Source organism: Corylus avellana, chromosome 6 (assembly GCF_965113065.1).
Source record: "Corylus avellana chromosome 6, dhCorAvel1.hap1.2, whole genome shotgun sequence".
Taxonomy (NCBI): Eukaryota; Viridiplantae; Streptophyta; class Magnoliopsida; order Fagales; family Betulaceae; genus Corylus; species Corylus avellana.
Window position 1 is genome coordinate 27,854,548 of NC_142495.1, and position 15,076 is coordinate 27,869,623.

The 15,076-nt window shown below is 35.2% G+C and overlaps 1 protein-coding gene across 1 annotated transcript; it reads right to left on the bottom strand.

Annotated features, from left to right (window-relative positions):
• Window positions 1–905: 905 nt before the first annotated feature.
• Window positions 906–2,881, bottom strand: LOC132188272 (expansin-A4). The gene is made up of 3 exons (XM_059602693.2): window positions 2,612–2,881; window positions 2,059–2,377; window positions 906–1,478 (listed from the first exon to the last, which is right to left on the bottom strand). Exons 1-3 carry the CDS (start codon window positions 2,757–2,759, stop codon window positions 1,169–1,171), a joined length of 777 nt encoding a protein of 258 aa, XP_059458676.1. The 5' UTR covers window positions 2,760–2,881; the 3' UTR covers window positions 906–1,168.
• Between the last annotated feature and the right edge of the window lie 12,195 nt (window positions 2,882–15,076).

Genomic DNA, 15,076 nt, shown 5'->3' on the forward strand with positions numbered 1-15,076 from the left:
GTTGTAATTTTATTTACAACACCTAAACCAAATTCAACTAAGAAATATTGAACTAAATCTCGGAATGAGTACTTGAACCCTTCTCTTGCATAGGTAGGGCTACTGCCCATTTTGGTTATGCTTGGTTATCCCATTATGATCAAATCAAACATAGTTTTTTTCCAAATTAAGTTGAAGTATTTATTTTTTGTAATTCAATCTGTTAAACTAGACGCACGTTAAAAATCACATGCTTTTACCGGCCTCTTCTTCCTTACTTAAAAGCTAATTCGACAAAAGGCAAACGCATAAGATTTGCAAAGGGGCTATAAAAAAACAAATTCACTCCTCCCTTTCTTCCTCTCATTCGAAGATAGATATAGCCCTCTCAAAACTTAGCTGTTGAAGTTGCAATTTGAAAGTAAGGAGTAAAAACTAACATATGCGTTGTAATTTTATTTACAACACCTAAACCAAATTCAACTAAGGAGTATCGAACTAAATCTCGGAATGAGTACTTGAACCCTTCTCTTGCATAGGTAAGGCTACTACTCATTTTGGTTATGCTTATGTAATGACAAAAAGTAAGAGTTTCAAATTAACTAGCCATTGATAATTACTTTTTTGGTTCTCCATTGTAGGAATCTAGCTTGCGCTAAGTAAAAAGAGCTCCCCTTAAGTATCATCTTTGTTCACATTCTTCCCTTATAATATAATTAGACAAAATAAAGCACAAAATACTCGCTACTCGTTAATCTTTAAACAGATACGACACATTTTCAATTGAGATTGATGATTCTTTAAAATCATAGAATGGTCATTAACATCAAAGTATATTGTCATCTTGTTATGTCACCATTAATTTAATAAAAATCAAGTCAAATTAGAAATATTCACACAATCTGAAACACTTGAGAAGACCAAAGTAAATTAAAATACTTCTTGTATATAGTATTTCAAAGTAAGAAAAGCCGCGGGCTTACATAAATTTGCAGCCACTTCAGCCCTTAAAACATTCACTTTTTGCTTTCCCTTTTTCCCCTTAAACCAAAGTCAAAAAGTTTCACTCCCCCACAAACACACTTTTCCCGCATTTTCTTACTCAATCAACTTTCCAAGAAAATAAAAATAAAAATAAATTAAAACCCAAATGACCAAAGTGATATATTTAGCGGGAAACTTGGGAATTTTACACCCTGAAATTCTTTCCGGTGAATGTTTGCCCAAATTGCCAATTGGAGGGGGCAATGTTCCATGAAGTGGAGCTACGGCGGTCACTGCCTGTAACTCTGAAGGAAAGTGACTGACCAACCAAAACCGCGTTTGATTGCCAGTTCTGACCCCAGTTTCGGCTCAGGGTCATCCACTCAGTTTTTGACCCTTTCACGCTCACCTTCACTATGTCCCCTGCACCCGCGACGTTGGTGACCAGAACCAAGTTGAAGTAACGGAAGCCGTTGATTGTGAACCTGATCCCACCCTGCTTTCGGCACGGCACTCTGAAAAAAAAAATTAAAAGAATTAAATCAAACCCTTTCCTCGTACTACGCGGTTTTGGGTGGTGTACACACAGGTGAACCTGTTTTTCTCTTGGGTGTCGTGTATTAACACGGAAAAGGGTGGGTCGAACCTGAACCCTTTTCAAATTGATGGACGAGAATACGAGATCCTATCAGAGAGGCTCGGGCCCACTTCTTTGGGTCTGGTTTGACGTTAGTCACGATAGACGATAAGATGGGGGGACGTGATGACACAGAGGATATGATTATCCGATGTAAGCATTAGATGAACGGTTGTGATTTTACGGTCTAAAACTATGTACTACAGGTAAATCACAGGGAAATCAATTTTCTGACACCGGTACTGTTCCGAGGTCTGTACGAAGTAGAAGAAAAACAGACAACAGACAATCACGATTCACATGGATAGCTTAAGAAAAATTGACTAAACGATTGTCGTCTAGGTGAATTACGTCAGGTCGTTTTTACAATACCACCGTACCTTGACCTCTCGTCAAACAGAGCCTGCAGGAGTTGAAAAATAAAAGCAAAAACGCAGAGTTCAAAGAGAGAGGCTCACCGGCGGTAAGAGACGGGGACAATTCCGGCACGGTACTCTGCGATCTTGAGGAACATGGGCATGGCGAGGTCGAAGTGGGGTCGAGGAGGGTTGCACCACCCGCCATTGTCGCTGGGAAGCGCGTAATTGGGAGGGCAAAAGTTGGTGGCGGTGATGAGGATGGAGGGGCTACCGGAGTGGCACCACTGTGGGTCGTTAGCGCACTTGATCTCGAAGCAAGCCCCGCAGCTGAGCCCGTTGTTGAACAGGGCAGTGCTCAGTGCAGCTGTGTTCACGCCGTAGCCTTGGCTGTAAAGGTTTCCGTACCCACAAGCGCCTCCTGTGGAGAAAGAAGAAGAAAATGATCAGTTACATAAGAAATAATTAGACCTTTTGGAAATGGGGTTTTGAATTTTAAAGAAGAATGCGAGAGTCTTGTTGGAAAATGCGGCTAGAAATAGTTGATTGCAAAAGATTCAAAGAAATTAAAACAGAGTCACAAAACAGAGCTAGAGAGGTTTTTCAATATTCTTAGACTTGATGAAGGGGAAGAGTGAGAGTTGGGGCACAATACCCATAGTTCCGGAGGCGTCATTGCCTCCATAGAAAGTAGCATGGGCGCTCTGCCAATCTCCACCACTGTAAACGCCTGGGATTCTGGCGTCAACCAGAGTGAGAAGTAGCACCAGAGAAACAATGCAGGCCACACTCGAAGCAGCCATAGCTTTCAATGCTCTTAGAGACTCTGAGAAAGATATGGCTCAACAATGCTGGCTTAGGACTTAGGAGTTAGGAGGATCTGGCTTGTGAGAACACAAGGCAGAGAGGACCGCTATTTATCGAGGCAGAGTGGCCAATTGTCAAAAAAGGTAGAATATGGGACAGAAATTATCACCCTTAATTAAGGGTGTTTGGTCTCTACCCCTAATCAAAACCAACTTTTTTTCCTTTTTTTTTTTTTTTTTTGTTTTTGTTTTTTTGTCACTCTAGGTTTGGCCAAAACTCATTCAACCCCTTGTAAGCCCTTTTTGATTTTCAATTGACGGGAGTGGCATTTATATATTTTGCATTTTTGTTAATAATAGTTGGGTTTTTTGGGGCAAAAGAAGGGATATGTAGTAGAAATGATGGTGTGGGACAAAAAGAACCTGGTCCTCAAGGTCGATACTTGATATGAAACCACTTTGCTTGATTTGCAAGTTGTGCCATCAACCACGCCGCTTAAGAAGATTGTTTTTTTGTTTCCTTTTTTTTTTTTTTTTCACTCCCTTTTTCGGTTTCTTCTTTTCTTTTCCCATCTTTGAAATCTTGACTAGGTGACCCAAATTTCTTTCCTTGTTTGATAGAAACACATAATATGATATAAATGCGGAATAATAATAATAAAAGGAAATAGAATAATGATAGAGATTCACATATCAAAGCCTTAATAAGCTATATATTTTCTTTTTATTTATGATCTGATTACACCGCTCTATTTATAAAGCTTTATATTTGATTTAAAATATTTCAAAAAAAAAAAAAAAAAACATATCCCTTAAATCAGGTTAACAAATATTATCTAAATCCATTGATTTAAGGAATACAAAATCAAAATTTATTCTAAAAGATTTATATCCTTAACAGTTTTGTTGTCTTGTTTTTGACTAACTATAGAGATTCGGATTATTAGCCCGTAGCTTCTTTAAATTTGTTTTCTTTGTATTTAATTTGTCTATATTACATAGGGATGTGGATGACAAATCTTAATCCAACCAATTTAATTTAACGGATCAAACCCCTTAACCATAATCCACTAATTTTATGTTGGGTTTATGTCAAGTTGTCATGTAAAAAATTGTTTGCCCCAAGATTATATATGAAAAATGTTAGACTTGTCATTCTTTTACAAATTGTTAATACGTGTTAACACGTGATTTGAGGGTGTTGAATTTTTTTTTAAGGTTGCTGGTTTGATTACAATCGCATGCTAATACATGTCAAAATATTGTAAAAGATTTGTAAATGTAACATTAATCATTATATATTGAAATATGAAGGTCAACATGCTTAAAAAAACTTATTTTCTTGGTGGGAATAAGAACCAAGTTTTATGACTTGCCATACTCAAAGTAGTGGGCACTCATGGTACGGACAGAATGTGAGTATGCTTGCTTCCTATAATGGACTCCCATCGATAATAGGATATTATTGTGATAATAAATTAATTAAATACTTAATATACATTGGTCAAACTCCACTCCAACATGAATTGGATTTTTTCCGAACTTTATGCCCAACCCAAGCCTACCTAAAAACTCCCTTTTTTTCTCTTTTGCTATTTTACGTAATTGTTATTAACAAGTAACATAGGTCTACTAACCCTACATGTTTACTTGTCCAACCCTACAAGCTTAGCATAAAACAACTAATAATTATATATAAATTTATAATTGATCACAAAATTTGACCTTAATTTCAAGCTGCACCCTAAATTTTCAATCGCATTAATATCTACACAATAGTATTACAATCTGAATACCAGTTTTAATTCATTAAAAGAAAAGAAATATATATATATATATATATATATATATATATATATATATATATATATATATATATTTGTGCCAAAATGGATCTAAAGTGTAGATCCATTTTGGCACAAAAAATCTGTATAAATTATAAAAAATATTTAAATACTTCAATTGCAAGACAACTTAATTATATAATAAATTTTCATTTTATAATAAAAATTTTGAATTGGAACCTTATTTTTATAATTCACTTTCAATTTCAATTAAATAACGTTGAATTTCTCTTGTTAACTTGGAATAAGTGATGTAAGTATCTAAAATCAAGAATCGGATCCTGGACTAAAGAGTATCCAATTCATAGCTAGAATTTAAGAAATTCTAGGGTCACAGATGAGACACATATTTTTGTAATAAAAAAATAAAAATAAAAATAATTTAAAATTTAAAAAATAAATAAATAATAAAAAGAAAGAATGAGGTAACTGGCCTCCCACGAACCACCCACATTTTGCAAGTTGGGGATGGTTTGGCTACCCCATAGGCCATGAGAGTGGTTCGACCACATTTTGCCTAGCCATTGAGCCACCCTCTACCCAAAATGAACTAAAGAAGATTTCGATTTCTAAAAACATCTTAAATACTACTTAAAAAGAGGTGTGCTGTTTATAGTCGAGAAAGTCAAATTTTAGTTTAAATAAATTAAAAAATAATAATAATAACACGTAATACTTGTGATTATCCTAAATACAACTGGCTGTGAAAAAGGGAAGAAGATGGCACTTATTAATTATTATCCGCTACAATTAAAGCTTTCCGCTTTCTTAAAGTGGAAAAATCAAAGGCCATTACCGCCGCAACAATTTACCCGCCAACAAGTAGAAGCTTTCTCTGCTTTTGGTGCGAATGCGAATGCGAATGCGATCAAGGCAATATTCAACGGACAAAGATGGGAGCCGGGGCGGGGCCCCACTTATCCGCATTTACCGCTCCACGTATCACGCCGTGCATCAGCCGTACGTCCGAGTAGACTCTCCAGCGCAGTCCCATGCGGTCTTGTGTGCGCCTTGGTCTTCGCTCTTGAAGTTGAACGTCTGTCTTCTTGTTACTCTTTTTTCTACACTAATTAAAATACTACCAATGCCTTGTTTGTCAAAGCTCAATGTGAAGCTGTCTCATTGTCTTCTTCCTTTTGGATAAGTTCTTCAATGAGTTTCTGGATTGCATTGGTAGGTGAACCTCGTAATAGCCGACATTCTCTCACATTTGCAATTCCAACAACAGAATTGTTAAGATTCAAATCAATAACCCTTCGGAAATACTACATTTTGTTTTAAATTGATATTAGCGTTTATAATTGGTAAAATGATTAAGAGTGTATAATTAAGAAGTCAATTACTAATTAATTAAATTTTTTTATTTTAGTATTATTTGACCAATTGCAAACTGTCATGTTAGTTTGTTAAAGAATTATAAATACACTTGACAGCACTTTTTTTTTTTTCCTGATCAACTTTTCCAAGACGTAAAGTAGCGACTTCTTTTGTGAATAATACAACCAAATTAAGCTCCCTCACCCCCCCTCCCTCACTTTGTTTTGTTTTTTCTTTTTAAAGTGTGGAAGTAAAGAATAATGGATCCATAGTGATAGAGAAATAAATGAGTGGGGGTTATGGGATAATGATGAAGTGTACGGGTAGTGAGGTGAAATCTTGGTGGCAATTTCACATGAATTAGGATGTTTCATGGGACTCAAATCTCAGGGGTCATAGGTGGCGGGTGGGTGTGTGTTGTTCAACTACGGCTTAATTATTTTGATTACGTGTTCGATCTTGTAGATTTGGTTGATGCCTCGAATTGGACAGTATGGCCTTGTCACCTCCAAATCCTTTATTTATTATTATTTTTTTTTAATGCAAGTAAAAAGGAAGAAATCTATATATTATTCCCACCAAGATTCTTCACATGCATGTAAATATTCTTTTTTTTAAAAAAAAAAAAAAGAAAGTAATATATGTGTGTGTGTGTTTGCTTTCTTTAAGTGTGTTATCAATATAATGATTTGTATCGATTGTCAACATAATCATTTTGTGCATTCCCTGTTGTTCCTTTATATACAATTATATCAAACATATAATTTGAATTAAAAACAAAAGAAAATGGGCTGTCATAGGATTCTGTTGACAGTAAATACAAACATCAAAAACCAAATTGCACGAGTTCAAACTTCTGGTGAAATTAATGATAGTAAACTCAAATTTGAAACGGGAAAAAATAAATTTACGTTTAAATAAGGCGTAAAAAGTAGGCTAACGAATCACATGATTGAGATTCTTTGAAGTTGGGCCCTTTTAATTGTGCAGTTTTGTTTATCTTACCTGCTACGGATATTCAATTGTAAATTAAAGCATAGCTGAATGACTAGTGTAATTATATTTCTTAAGTATCTCTAATATGTAGGCCGGCGTTTGCATGCTTTCAATATTCTAGTAAATTAATTAGACATATATGCCATGGAATGTAGAATTAATTTACGAAATATGTGGGTAAGGGAGAGAGCCCCGCCTACAATTCTGCTAGGGTTTCTTCTCCTAGCAGAGAGTGTCGCCTTGTTCTCTCCCTCCACCCTGGTTTTTCTTCCCCTTCCCTCCCCGCCTCTTCCCTCCCCTTCTTTTTCCCCTTTTGCTTATCTTTGTTTTCTGCTTGTTTGTATGTTTTTGGCACACTTTGTGGGTTCCATTCTTGGGGAATTCACTCAAACTACTCCTAATTTTTTGAGTGTGCCATTGATCTCCTCCCCGTCGCTTTGTCGTCCACCGTCTACTGCCGGGTTTGTTGTCGCACCCCCCACTGCATTTCACTGGCCCTATTCGCTTCCAACGCCAGCTTCGGTTTCTAGCATGCACCCAAGCAGCCTTTCTTCCAGCCGTCGTCATCCGCCTAGTGTGCTCCTATTTTTTGGCTTTTTGATTTTTTTGCTTTCATTTTCCCTGTATTTTTTCGTTTATGTTGTTTTTTCCTCTGTTATTTGTTCCTTATTTTATATTTCCTGGTTGTTTTGTTGCTTGTAATAAGGCTATGTTCTCTTGTTGATCCGTGAGGTATTTGTTTATGGTCTAAACCCTTGAGTTGTGGATGAGATCTCTATTCAGGCTTTCAAGTCAAGGAGGAAGAGTTTCTGCATGGAGGTTTTCTAATCCTAGGTCGAGGAATACGAGCTACCTACTCATTGGAATGAGTCTGTTTAGAGCAAATCTGTTATTATATCTGAAGATTAGTCATGGGTTAGCGGATCTTGTTTGAAATTGGGATGGTTGTATCTTTGATGTCATCTTCGACGTTTTGTAACCTCGTAGCTTCGGCTATGGTTACTTCAGAGCTTTTTGCTCTGTATTGTAAGAGGTTTATACTCGTATTATCTTTGAATGAATGTGACGGAAATGCTTTTCTCTTGAAAAAAAAAAAAAAATTACGAAATATGTGGAAACATATTAATCACTAAATGTGCCACAAAGGGCACAAACAAAAAGGGTACGTCCCCTGATTATATATGGAAAATATATAATTAGGAAAAATAATATGGTTGAATTAATTAGTGGGTAAATTCTTATGCATTGAAAACTTGCCTGATCTTTTGCAGACCTAGGGACCATTTACCATATTTATGTCTTCTCTTTAGAAGAAAGGGAAACCCTATGTTTATATATGTATATGGCTCTATTGAGCTTTACGCGATCCCCAAAAGGAAAAGTTCCAAGTTTCTCAAGCAAGCAATTAAATTTAGAATCATATATATCTTCTTCATCAACTTTCTCTCGCGCGCCCTCTGCACCACCACCACCACCATTACTGCCACTGTGGCTCAATCTTTTCCTTTCGTTTTTGCAGGGATTCTTTTGGAGGTCCCCATGTGCTTTAGTCTCTAGGCTACTTTAAGCTTGATGAAGCCTAACTACCACATCAACCAATTTAACTACCACCCATTATAGCTAGCTACTGAATAAAAAAAACAATCATTTCTGTGATCAATATAAGAAGAAGAGACAGGAGTTCTTTTGTTTTTGAAGAGGGTTGTGGGGAGGGAGGGCAAGCACACTTTACGAAAGCACCTCCTTCAAGCTCTAGGAAAATGAATCTGATACCCTTCTAATTAATTATGATACACTGAAGTGGGTCTTTATGTTTATTGCATATCAATCTTTATTTCTACGTAACAATTTACAAGATACTTCAGTGCTAAATAATTAAATTTATTTATAAAAAAAACCCTCAAACTGGTGAGATGAATCTTTATCTTAATTAGCGGCTATATATACCCCTAGGCGGATTTGTGATCTCATGTGACAGAATTGAAATTAAACCAAAGTTCCCAAACAACACTTTGTTTGGGGTTTTTGGATGAATTGAATTTCAAGAACAATTATTTGTATATCGAGATGGGTCCTGCCAAATTCTGATAATTGCACTGAAGTAGGTCTACCACATTTTAAAATTTACTTATTTGGTACATGTTACACAATTTCGCTGCAAAAGGGGACAACAAGTCCCATGATGTATAGGCGGTTGGTCGAGGCTTAGCAATTTCAAAACATCCCGTTTGAAAAAATAGCAATTTTAAATGCAGTTAACAAAAATATAAATTTTAAACGCATGTGACAAAATCATGAATCAACCTTTAAAATTGTACGTTTTAAAATACACACTTACCTGCAATTTTAAATCGTGATTTTTTTTTTTTTTTTTTCACATTTTCAAACCTGCAACTTTTTTAAAATGGGAAAAATATACTTTACCTTCCACTATCCACCCATTTGCACTTTTAACCTTAATGTTTAAAAAGTGACACTTTACCCCCCACCAAAACTTTCAAAGTATTATTATTTTTTTCCAAAATGTCCCTATCACAAGTTAAAAAATAAATAAAAATTGAGGGGTGGCCGGTCTGCGGTGGCCGAAGCCACCCCCAGGCCCAACCTGGGTAACCGGCCACCCCTTAATTTTAAAATTTTTTTATAATTATAAAAAATAAAAAATAAAAACTTAGAATGAGGGCATTTTGGGAAGAAAAAAAGTCAGAATGGTCGAATTGCTACAATTTTGAAGTTTGGGGGGGAGATGAGGGTAAAGTATCACTTTTTAAACATTGGGGGTTAAAAGTACAAATGGGTTGATAGTTCAGAGGGATAAAATGTATTTTCCACTTTTTAAAATGCACTTTCCAACTGAATACTTTTTGTAATTTTGGTTAAAAACATGCGTTTGGCCTGTGTGAAAGAATCCTGACCTAACACTGGGAAATTACAAGGCCAAACACACTCTTAAAACAAATAGGTCAACAACTAAGATCATAAGTCACTACTCGAGAACAGAATCCCAAAATGTATATATTAAGGATGGAAAAATTATTTTTTAAGGAAAATTATGTTATTACATTGGGTTAGCTATGTTGAACATTATAATTAATTTTTTTTTTTTTTTTTTTACTGTGAACAATATAATTCATGAGAAGCAAAATGATCTCGAAGGGAATGATGCACCCATAGTTCTTGCTTTTTGCTTAAGAGAAAGCTTGGTCTAGTAGTATATACGGATGAGACTTGAGAGCCTCTCGGTATTCAATACAATTAGAAATGATAGGGTCATCCACATTCTCAAGTAGCTTAATTTGTGGTTTTCTATCAATTTCCTTCTTAAACTCGTGTTGAGAAGAATGAATGCAACAATCCTCAAGGCATAATAAGGCATTATTACACTTAGGTTTCAGAAACTGAACTCTTACTTCTTCCCATTTTTTTCAATTTTACTATGTAATTATTCTTTCAATTATAGTTTCAATATTCCAGCCTGCTACTGCCTACTAGTAGAAGCAAATAATCCATGCCTGATGCCACTCTCATTCATTCCTATTAAAAAAAATGGTTCACCTACTTCTTGCCATTTTGGGCCGGTTTGGGTTAAGCCTAAAAAAGAAGGCCCAAATGGGACACTAGTTTATGGGTCTGACATAGAAGAAATTAGAATCCCATTCCTGAGTCAACTTAAAATGGGTTCGGATCCAATTCGGGGGTGGTACTAGATCTATCTGTTTTGGGCAAACTCACAAAAGTGGAAAGAAAGATATAGGAAGCAGGCAAAATGTCTATGAAACATTTTATCAAACAACCCTCGTACATAATATTCACTCAATAATATTGAGACACTATAGCTAAATATGATTCGTATATAGAAAACGTAGATATCTTCTGTATGTTGAAAAATGAGTGAAGCTTAAACTTTGCGATAAATTAGACCAATAGAAAGTGAACAGGCATCCTTCAAAGATTTCAATATTAGTTCTTTTCCATAAGTCAAGGGAAAAAGGAACTTCACATCCTCTGTTAGCAATTTCTTTTCTTCTTATTGATGAAAATAATTATTTTTTTTTTTTCCAGATTGAGTCAGTTGATTAAATTGACATCTATGATTAAAGCATGTGATTCTCACATATATTTTTAATAAGATTAATAGAACATGTGATTTTGAGTTATGAGCTGGCAAGCTTACATAACCCAGACACCAAGCCCATTTAATTCTGACATTGACCCACAAGCCCGAAAGTACCATATGGGCATAGAATGAAATTCATTCCCAAGCCATTGGTCTCATGCGCAAAATTCTGTGCATTAACAATTTATCACTTACGTTTAAACATCGGAGTTATCTCTCGCTATTACCCTCTTGCCATCTACTTCTTTTTTCTTTTGTAGGTGTGAATTTGTTAGTGTCCAACACAAACAAAACTATTCTAACATATGATATATGTCCATATAATAGAAGATTTTTCACATAAATTTTAAGAATGCCGTAGTGAATCATGTGCTCTAAGAATTACAAAAACAATTTAATAAATTAGGTTGGAGGAATTTTTTCCACCCAATTCAATGGAAAACTTTTTCCATAGAAAATTACTTGAAATTAAAATCTGTTATGGGTAGCTATCATACTTGGCATTATTGTCATATCCACTTCTTTCAGAAGTTGCACTTAAGACCCCAACAAAAATAATGAGTATCACCATTTTTAGTGATATAAAATCTTGGTGAAGGTTTCAAATGGTACAATTATTGAATATTATATGTTGAAATAGCAAGACCCATTACAGGAGAAGATCCAATTATTTTTGTCAACCTCATCTACCTAACCTAAAACTAGTTAGGAATGAAGTTTGAAAGTAGAACAATATAACATGTGAGTTTTGATTAAATACACCATGGGCTCTTAAAGTCTACCAATTTAACATTTTATGTAATAGTTTTTCTTCAATTACAAGCAACTAATAGCTTATTAAATCCACCACAAACTACACTTAAAAATGGAAGTCAAATCCTTAATCCTTTGCAAGTTAAGCCAAATCCATTTTATTCACACTCAAATCTGCTTAATTATTCCTCCTCCATATATATATATATATATTCAACTGTTCCCATTATACATCACCCATATTAATCAAAGGTTGCTTTTCAATTTCCCGTTGTTTCAATTGTATGACAATACTCTTTTAAAAAGCGAGTAATTAATTTTTTTTTAAAAAAATAGCTAAAATAGAAAAAATTGAGGAAGATGCTCCAACACTCCACCGTACCCAACCTTATCCCTCACGTTTCATCGTTAGTTTTAAAGAGTTTTAGATCTCTCAGGGGGACAGCTAGCTGGCGGAGCAAACATAGGCATGCTGTATTCACACGCTATCACATGCTGTTTTGAGAGCCCCTCTACAAAATACAAATCACACACACACACACACAGAGATATTTCTTCTAATTTTCTGTCCATCTTGCTGATTGTTATTAGTGGGCGTGGAAGCTTTACTTGTAGAACATGCTGCTGCATCAATACAGATACCTTCTCTTTAATTAATTCATACACATTTTTTATGTCAATTTTCGTCTCGAAGATTCCCTTTGTTTGGCTGTAAATACTTCACTGCCTTTTCTAACATTGCATTCTCGAGCCATGAGCTGGTTTTTAAATCTTAATGTTTTCCAAAAGTTGGAAAATTTATTGTTGAGTTCATCATAACTTTATTCTTACTCATTGTCACCGGATATTGCCAAAAACATGTAACTAATTAAAGCCTATAAAGTAAAAAAGCAAAGGGGCTTTTTTTTTTTTTGGTGAAGAAACGATTGTAAGCCAAATTCTTGATTAAGAGCATCTATAGAATAAGGGAAATTAATCTTCAATGGTGGTTACTCCGATACTTAGGTCATAATTCACTTCGATGAAGGAAAGTGTGTGATTAAGATTGAACATACCTCTTGATGACTCAATTTTTTTCTCTTATATATATGGAGTGTTTTTATGTACTCTTTCGATTGATGGAGTGGTTCATGAGCTAACATAATTTGATTATATGATCCCCACTTGATTGAACATACATTTTTATCATTTCTCGAATATAACAAAATGTCATAACTTAAAAAAATAAGTAAAACATAATGTCAGTGATCTAGGTGACAGGGTTTGAGATATGGTAAATGTAACCTATATTTATGCCCCAAGCACTCATCAATTAGGCTGGACATCTGCCTAATCAGATTGGGTCTGACCAACCCAAATCAGGTGTGGTTGTTTGTCCGGCCAACCTATAGGGTTTCGTTAATAATAGGTCGGCTTGGAGCTTTTATTGAAGATGGGTTGGGTTGAATCTAGCGTCTGCCCAATCGGATTGATTCCGACCAACTCAAATCAGGCGTAGTCTGACCGGCCTAGATTAGGCGTCATTGCTCATTCAACCTAGCTAGATAAAGTGTGTTTCTGCCAACCTATAGGGTTTCGTTAATAGTAAGTTGGCTTTGAGATTTATTGAAGATGGGTCAGCTTGGGCTGATTGGCATGCTGGGAAAGCTTGCTTATAAAGCATTTATTGTGTGGTATACCATAAGAAATTTCATCTAACTCGGTTGATTAAGTTGATATGTCAACTCAAATATTTTCATGGGCCAATTTAGCAAATTGAGTCTGCAGTAATCTTTTGGCAATAGAATTATCTCATCCAATGCTTACTACTTTAACCAACTCAATTTTTTTGACAAAGTTGATAAACGAGGGATCTTATGTCACATGCATGTTTGACATAAATCTTATTGCTAATCATTATGGTGACAACCGACACAGCCACCAATTAATCAGGCCACGTCATACAGATTGATCTTATTGATTTAACGTTGTGCATGAAGCAATATAAGTGTGGTTTGTTTAGTGAATTGTGATGCATACCCCAATTAATGGTTGACCCCATCACTATTATTATATAATCTTTTTTCAAAAAGCATATAATTCTAAAATGCATTTTTTAAAAATACATATATTTTGGAACCGACTGAATTGATAAAAATTATAGTTCTAAAATTTGTCCATGAAGTAATCAGATCTACTGAAATTCTTAAAAAAATTTAATTTTTGAAATTTTAAATTCAAACTATTCATTTTTTATCCAAATGCCATTAATCTGTCATATGTCATTGTTCCGTAATGGCAATGAAGAGGAATGGGCTTCTTTTCATCCAAATAAACACAATACCTCGTTTCTACCAATAAAGTGGGTAAAGCCTATCTCATTGAAATTACCATTAAATGTTAAGATAAGGTCCTTATTTTCGACGATGACTGGTCATGGGGTGAACAACCCAAGCCCAAACCCCCAACCCCCACCAGACCAGACACAGTTGGATTCCATCCCTACCCATTAATTAATTTTGACATGCAGAATCTAAACAACACTTGGCATCCAATGAAGGCGGCCAGACCTACAGTGTGACCGTGGGTTCGACCATACTCACAGCGTCATTGCGGGTCATTGATTCATTATATTTATACCCGACGTTAACAAGCTTAACATGTAGTACAACAGATCAGCCCTGGACAGAATCACCCCTGCCTTTAAGATCTTTAATCCTCACAAAATTTTAGAAATGTCAATGATGTATTTTTTAATTTTATCCAACCTCCTAATATTCCAATTCCGCCTCTCATATCAACCATAGTAGAACAGGAATATCTCCTACATCTCTTTCAATGAAGCTTTGCCAAACTTCTTTCTTTCTCTCTTTTATTTTTTATTTTGACAAATAATCTAATATATAGAATACTCACAAATCAGTCAAAATAAATATTTTTGTCAAACCAAAAAAAAAAAAAAAAAAAACAACCAAGGCATTATCAAACGGAACTGTTATATTCTTCTTCCTTGAAGAATGCGTGTCCAACACTTATTGTAAAGTAATGCAGACAGTTTTGACGGGACAACCGGGAAGAAAGAATGAGTTTGAGCCGCTTGTTTCTTTCTTTGATACTGTCGGTACCTTGTAGTTGTACGCTTTCTATGTACCACATAAAAAAGTAAAGTAAAAAAAAAAAAAAAAAAAGAAAAAGAAAACTCCACAAATCCCTTGTAACTGACGCCGTCGGACTTTCTTTGGCTTATCCCACTGCCACTACTCCATGCATGGCTGACACTTGACAGAACATATCCACACATACACCGT

Excerpts from the sequence above, each read along its gene's own strand:
- LOC132188272 (XM_059602693.2), bottom strand. The coding sequence starts at position 2,759 with ATGGCTGCTTCGAGTGTGGCCTGCATTGTTTCTCTGGTGCTACTTCTC. Across the intron at positions 2,378-2,611 it reads TGACGCCTCCGGAACTATGG|GAGGCGCTTGTGGGTACGGA; the intron begins GTATTGTGCCCC and ends CTTTCTCCACAG. Across the intron at positions 1,479-2,058 it reads GTCCCCGTCTCTTACCGCCG|AGTGCCGTGCCGAAAGCAGG; the intron begins GTGAGCCTCTCT and ends TTTTTTTTTCAG.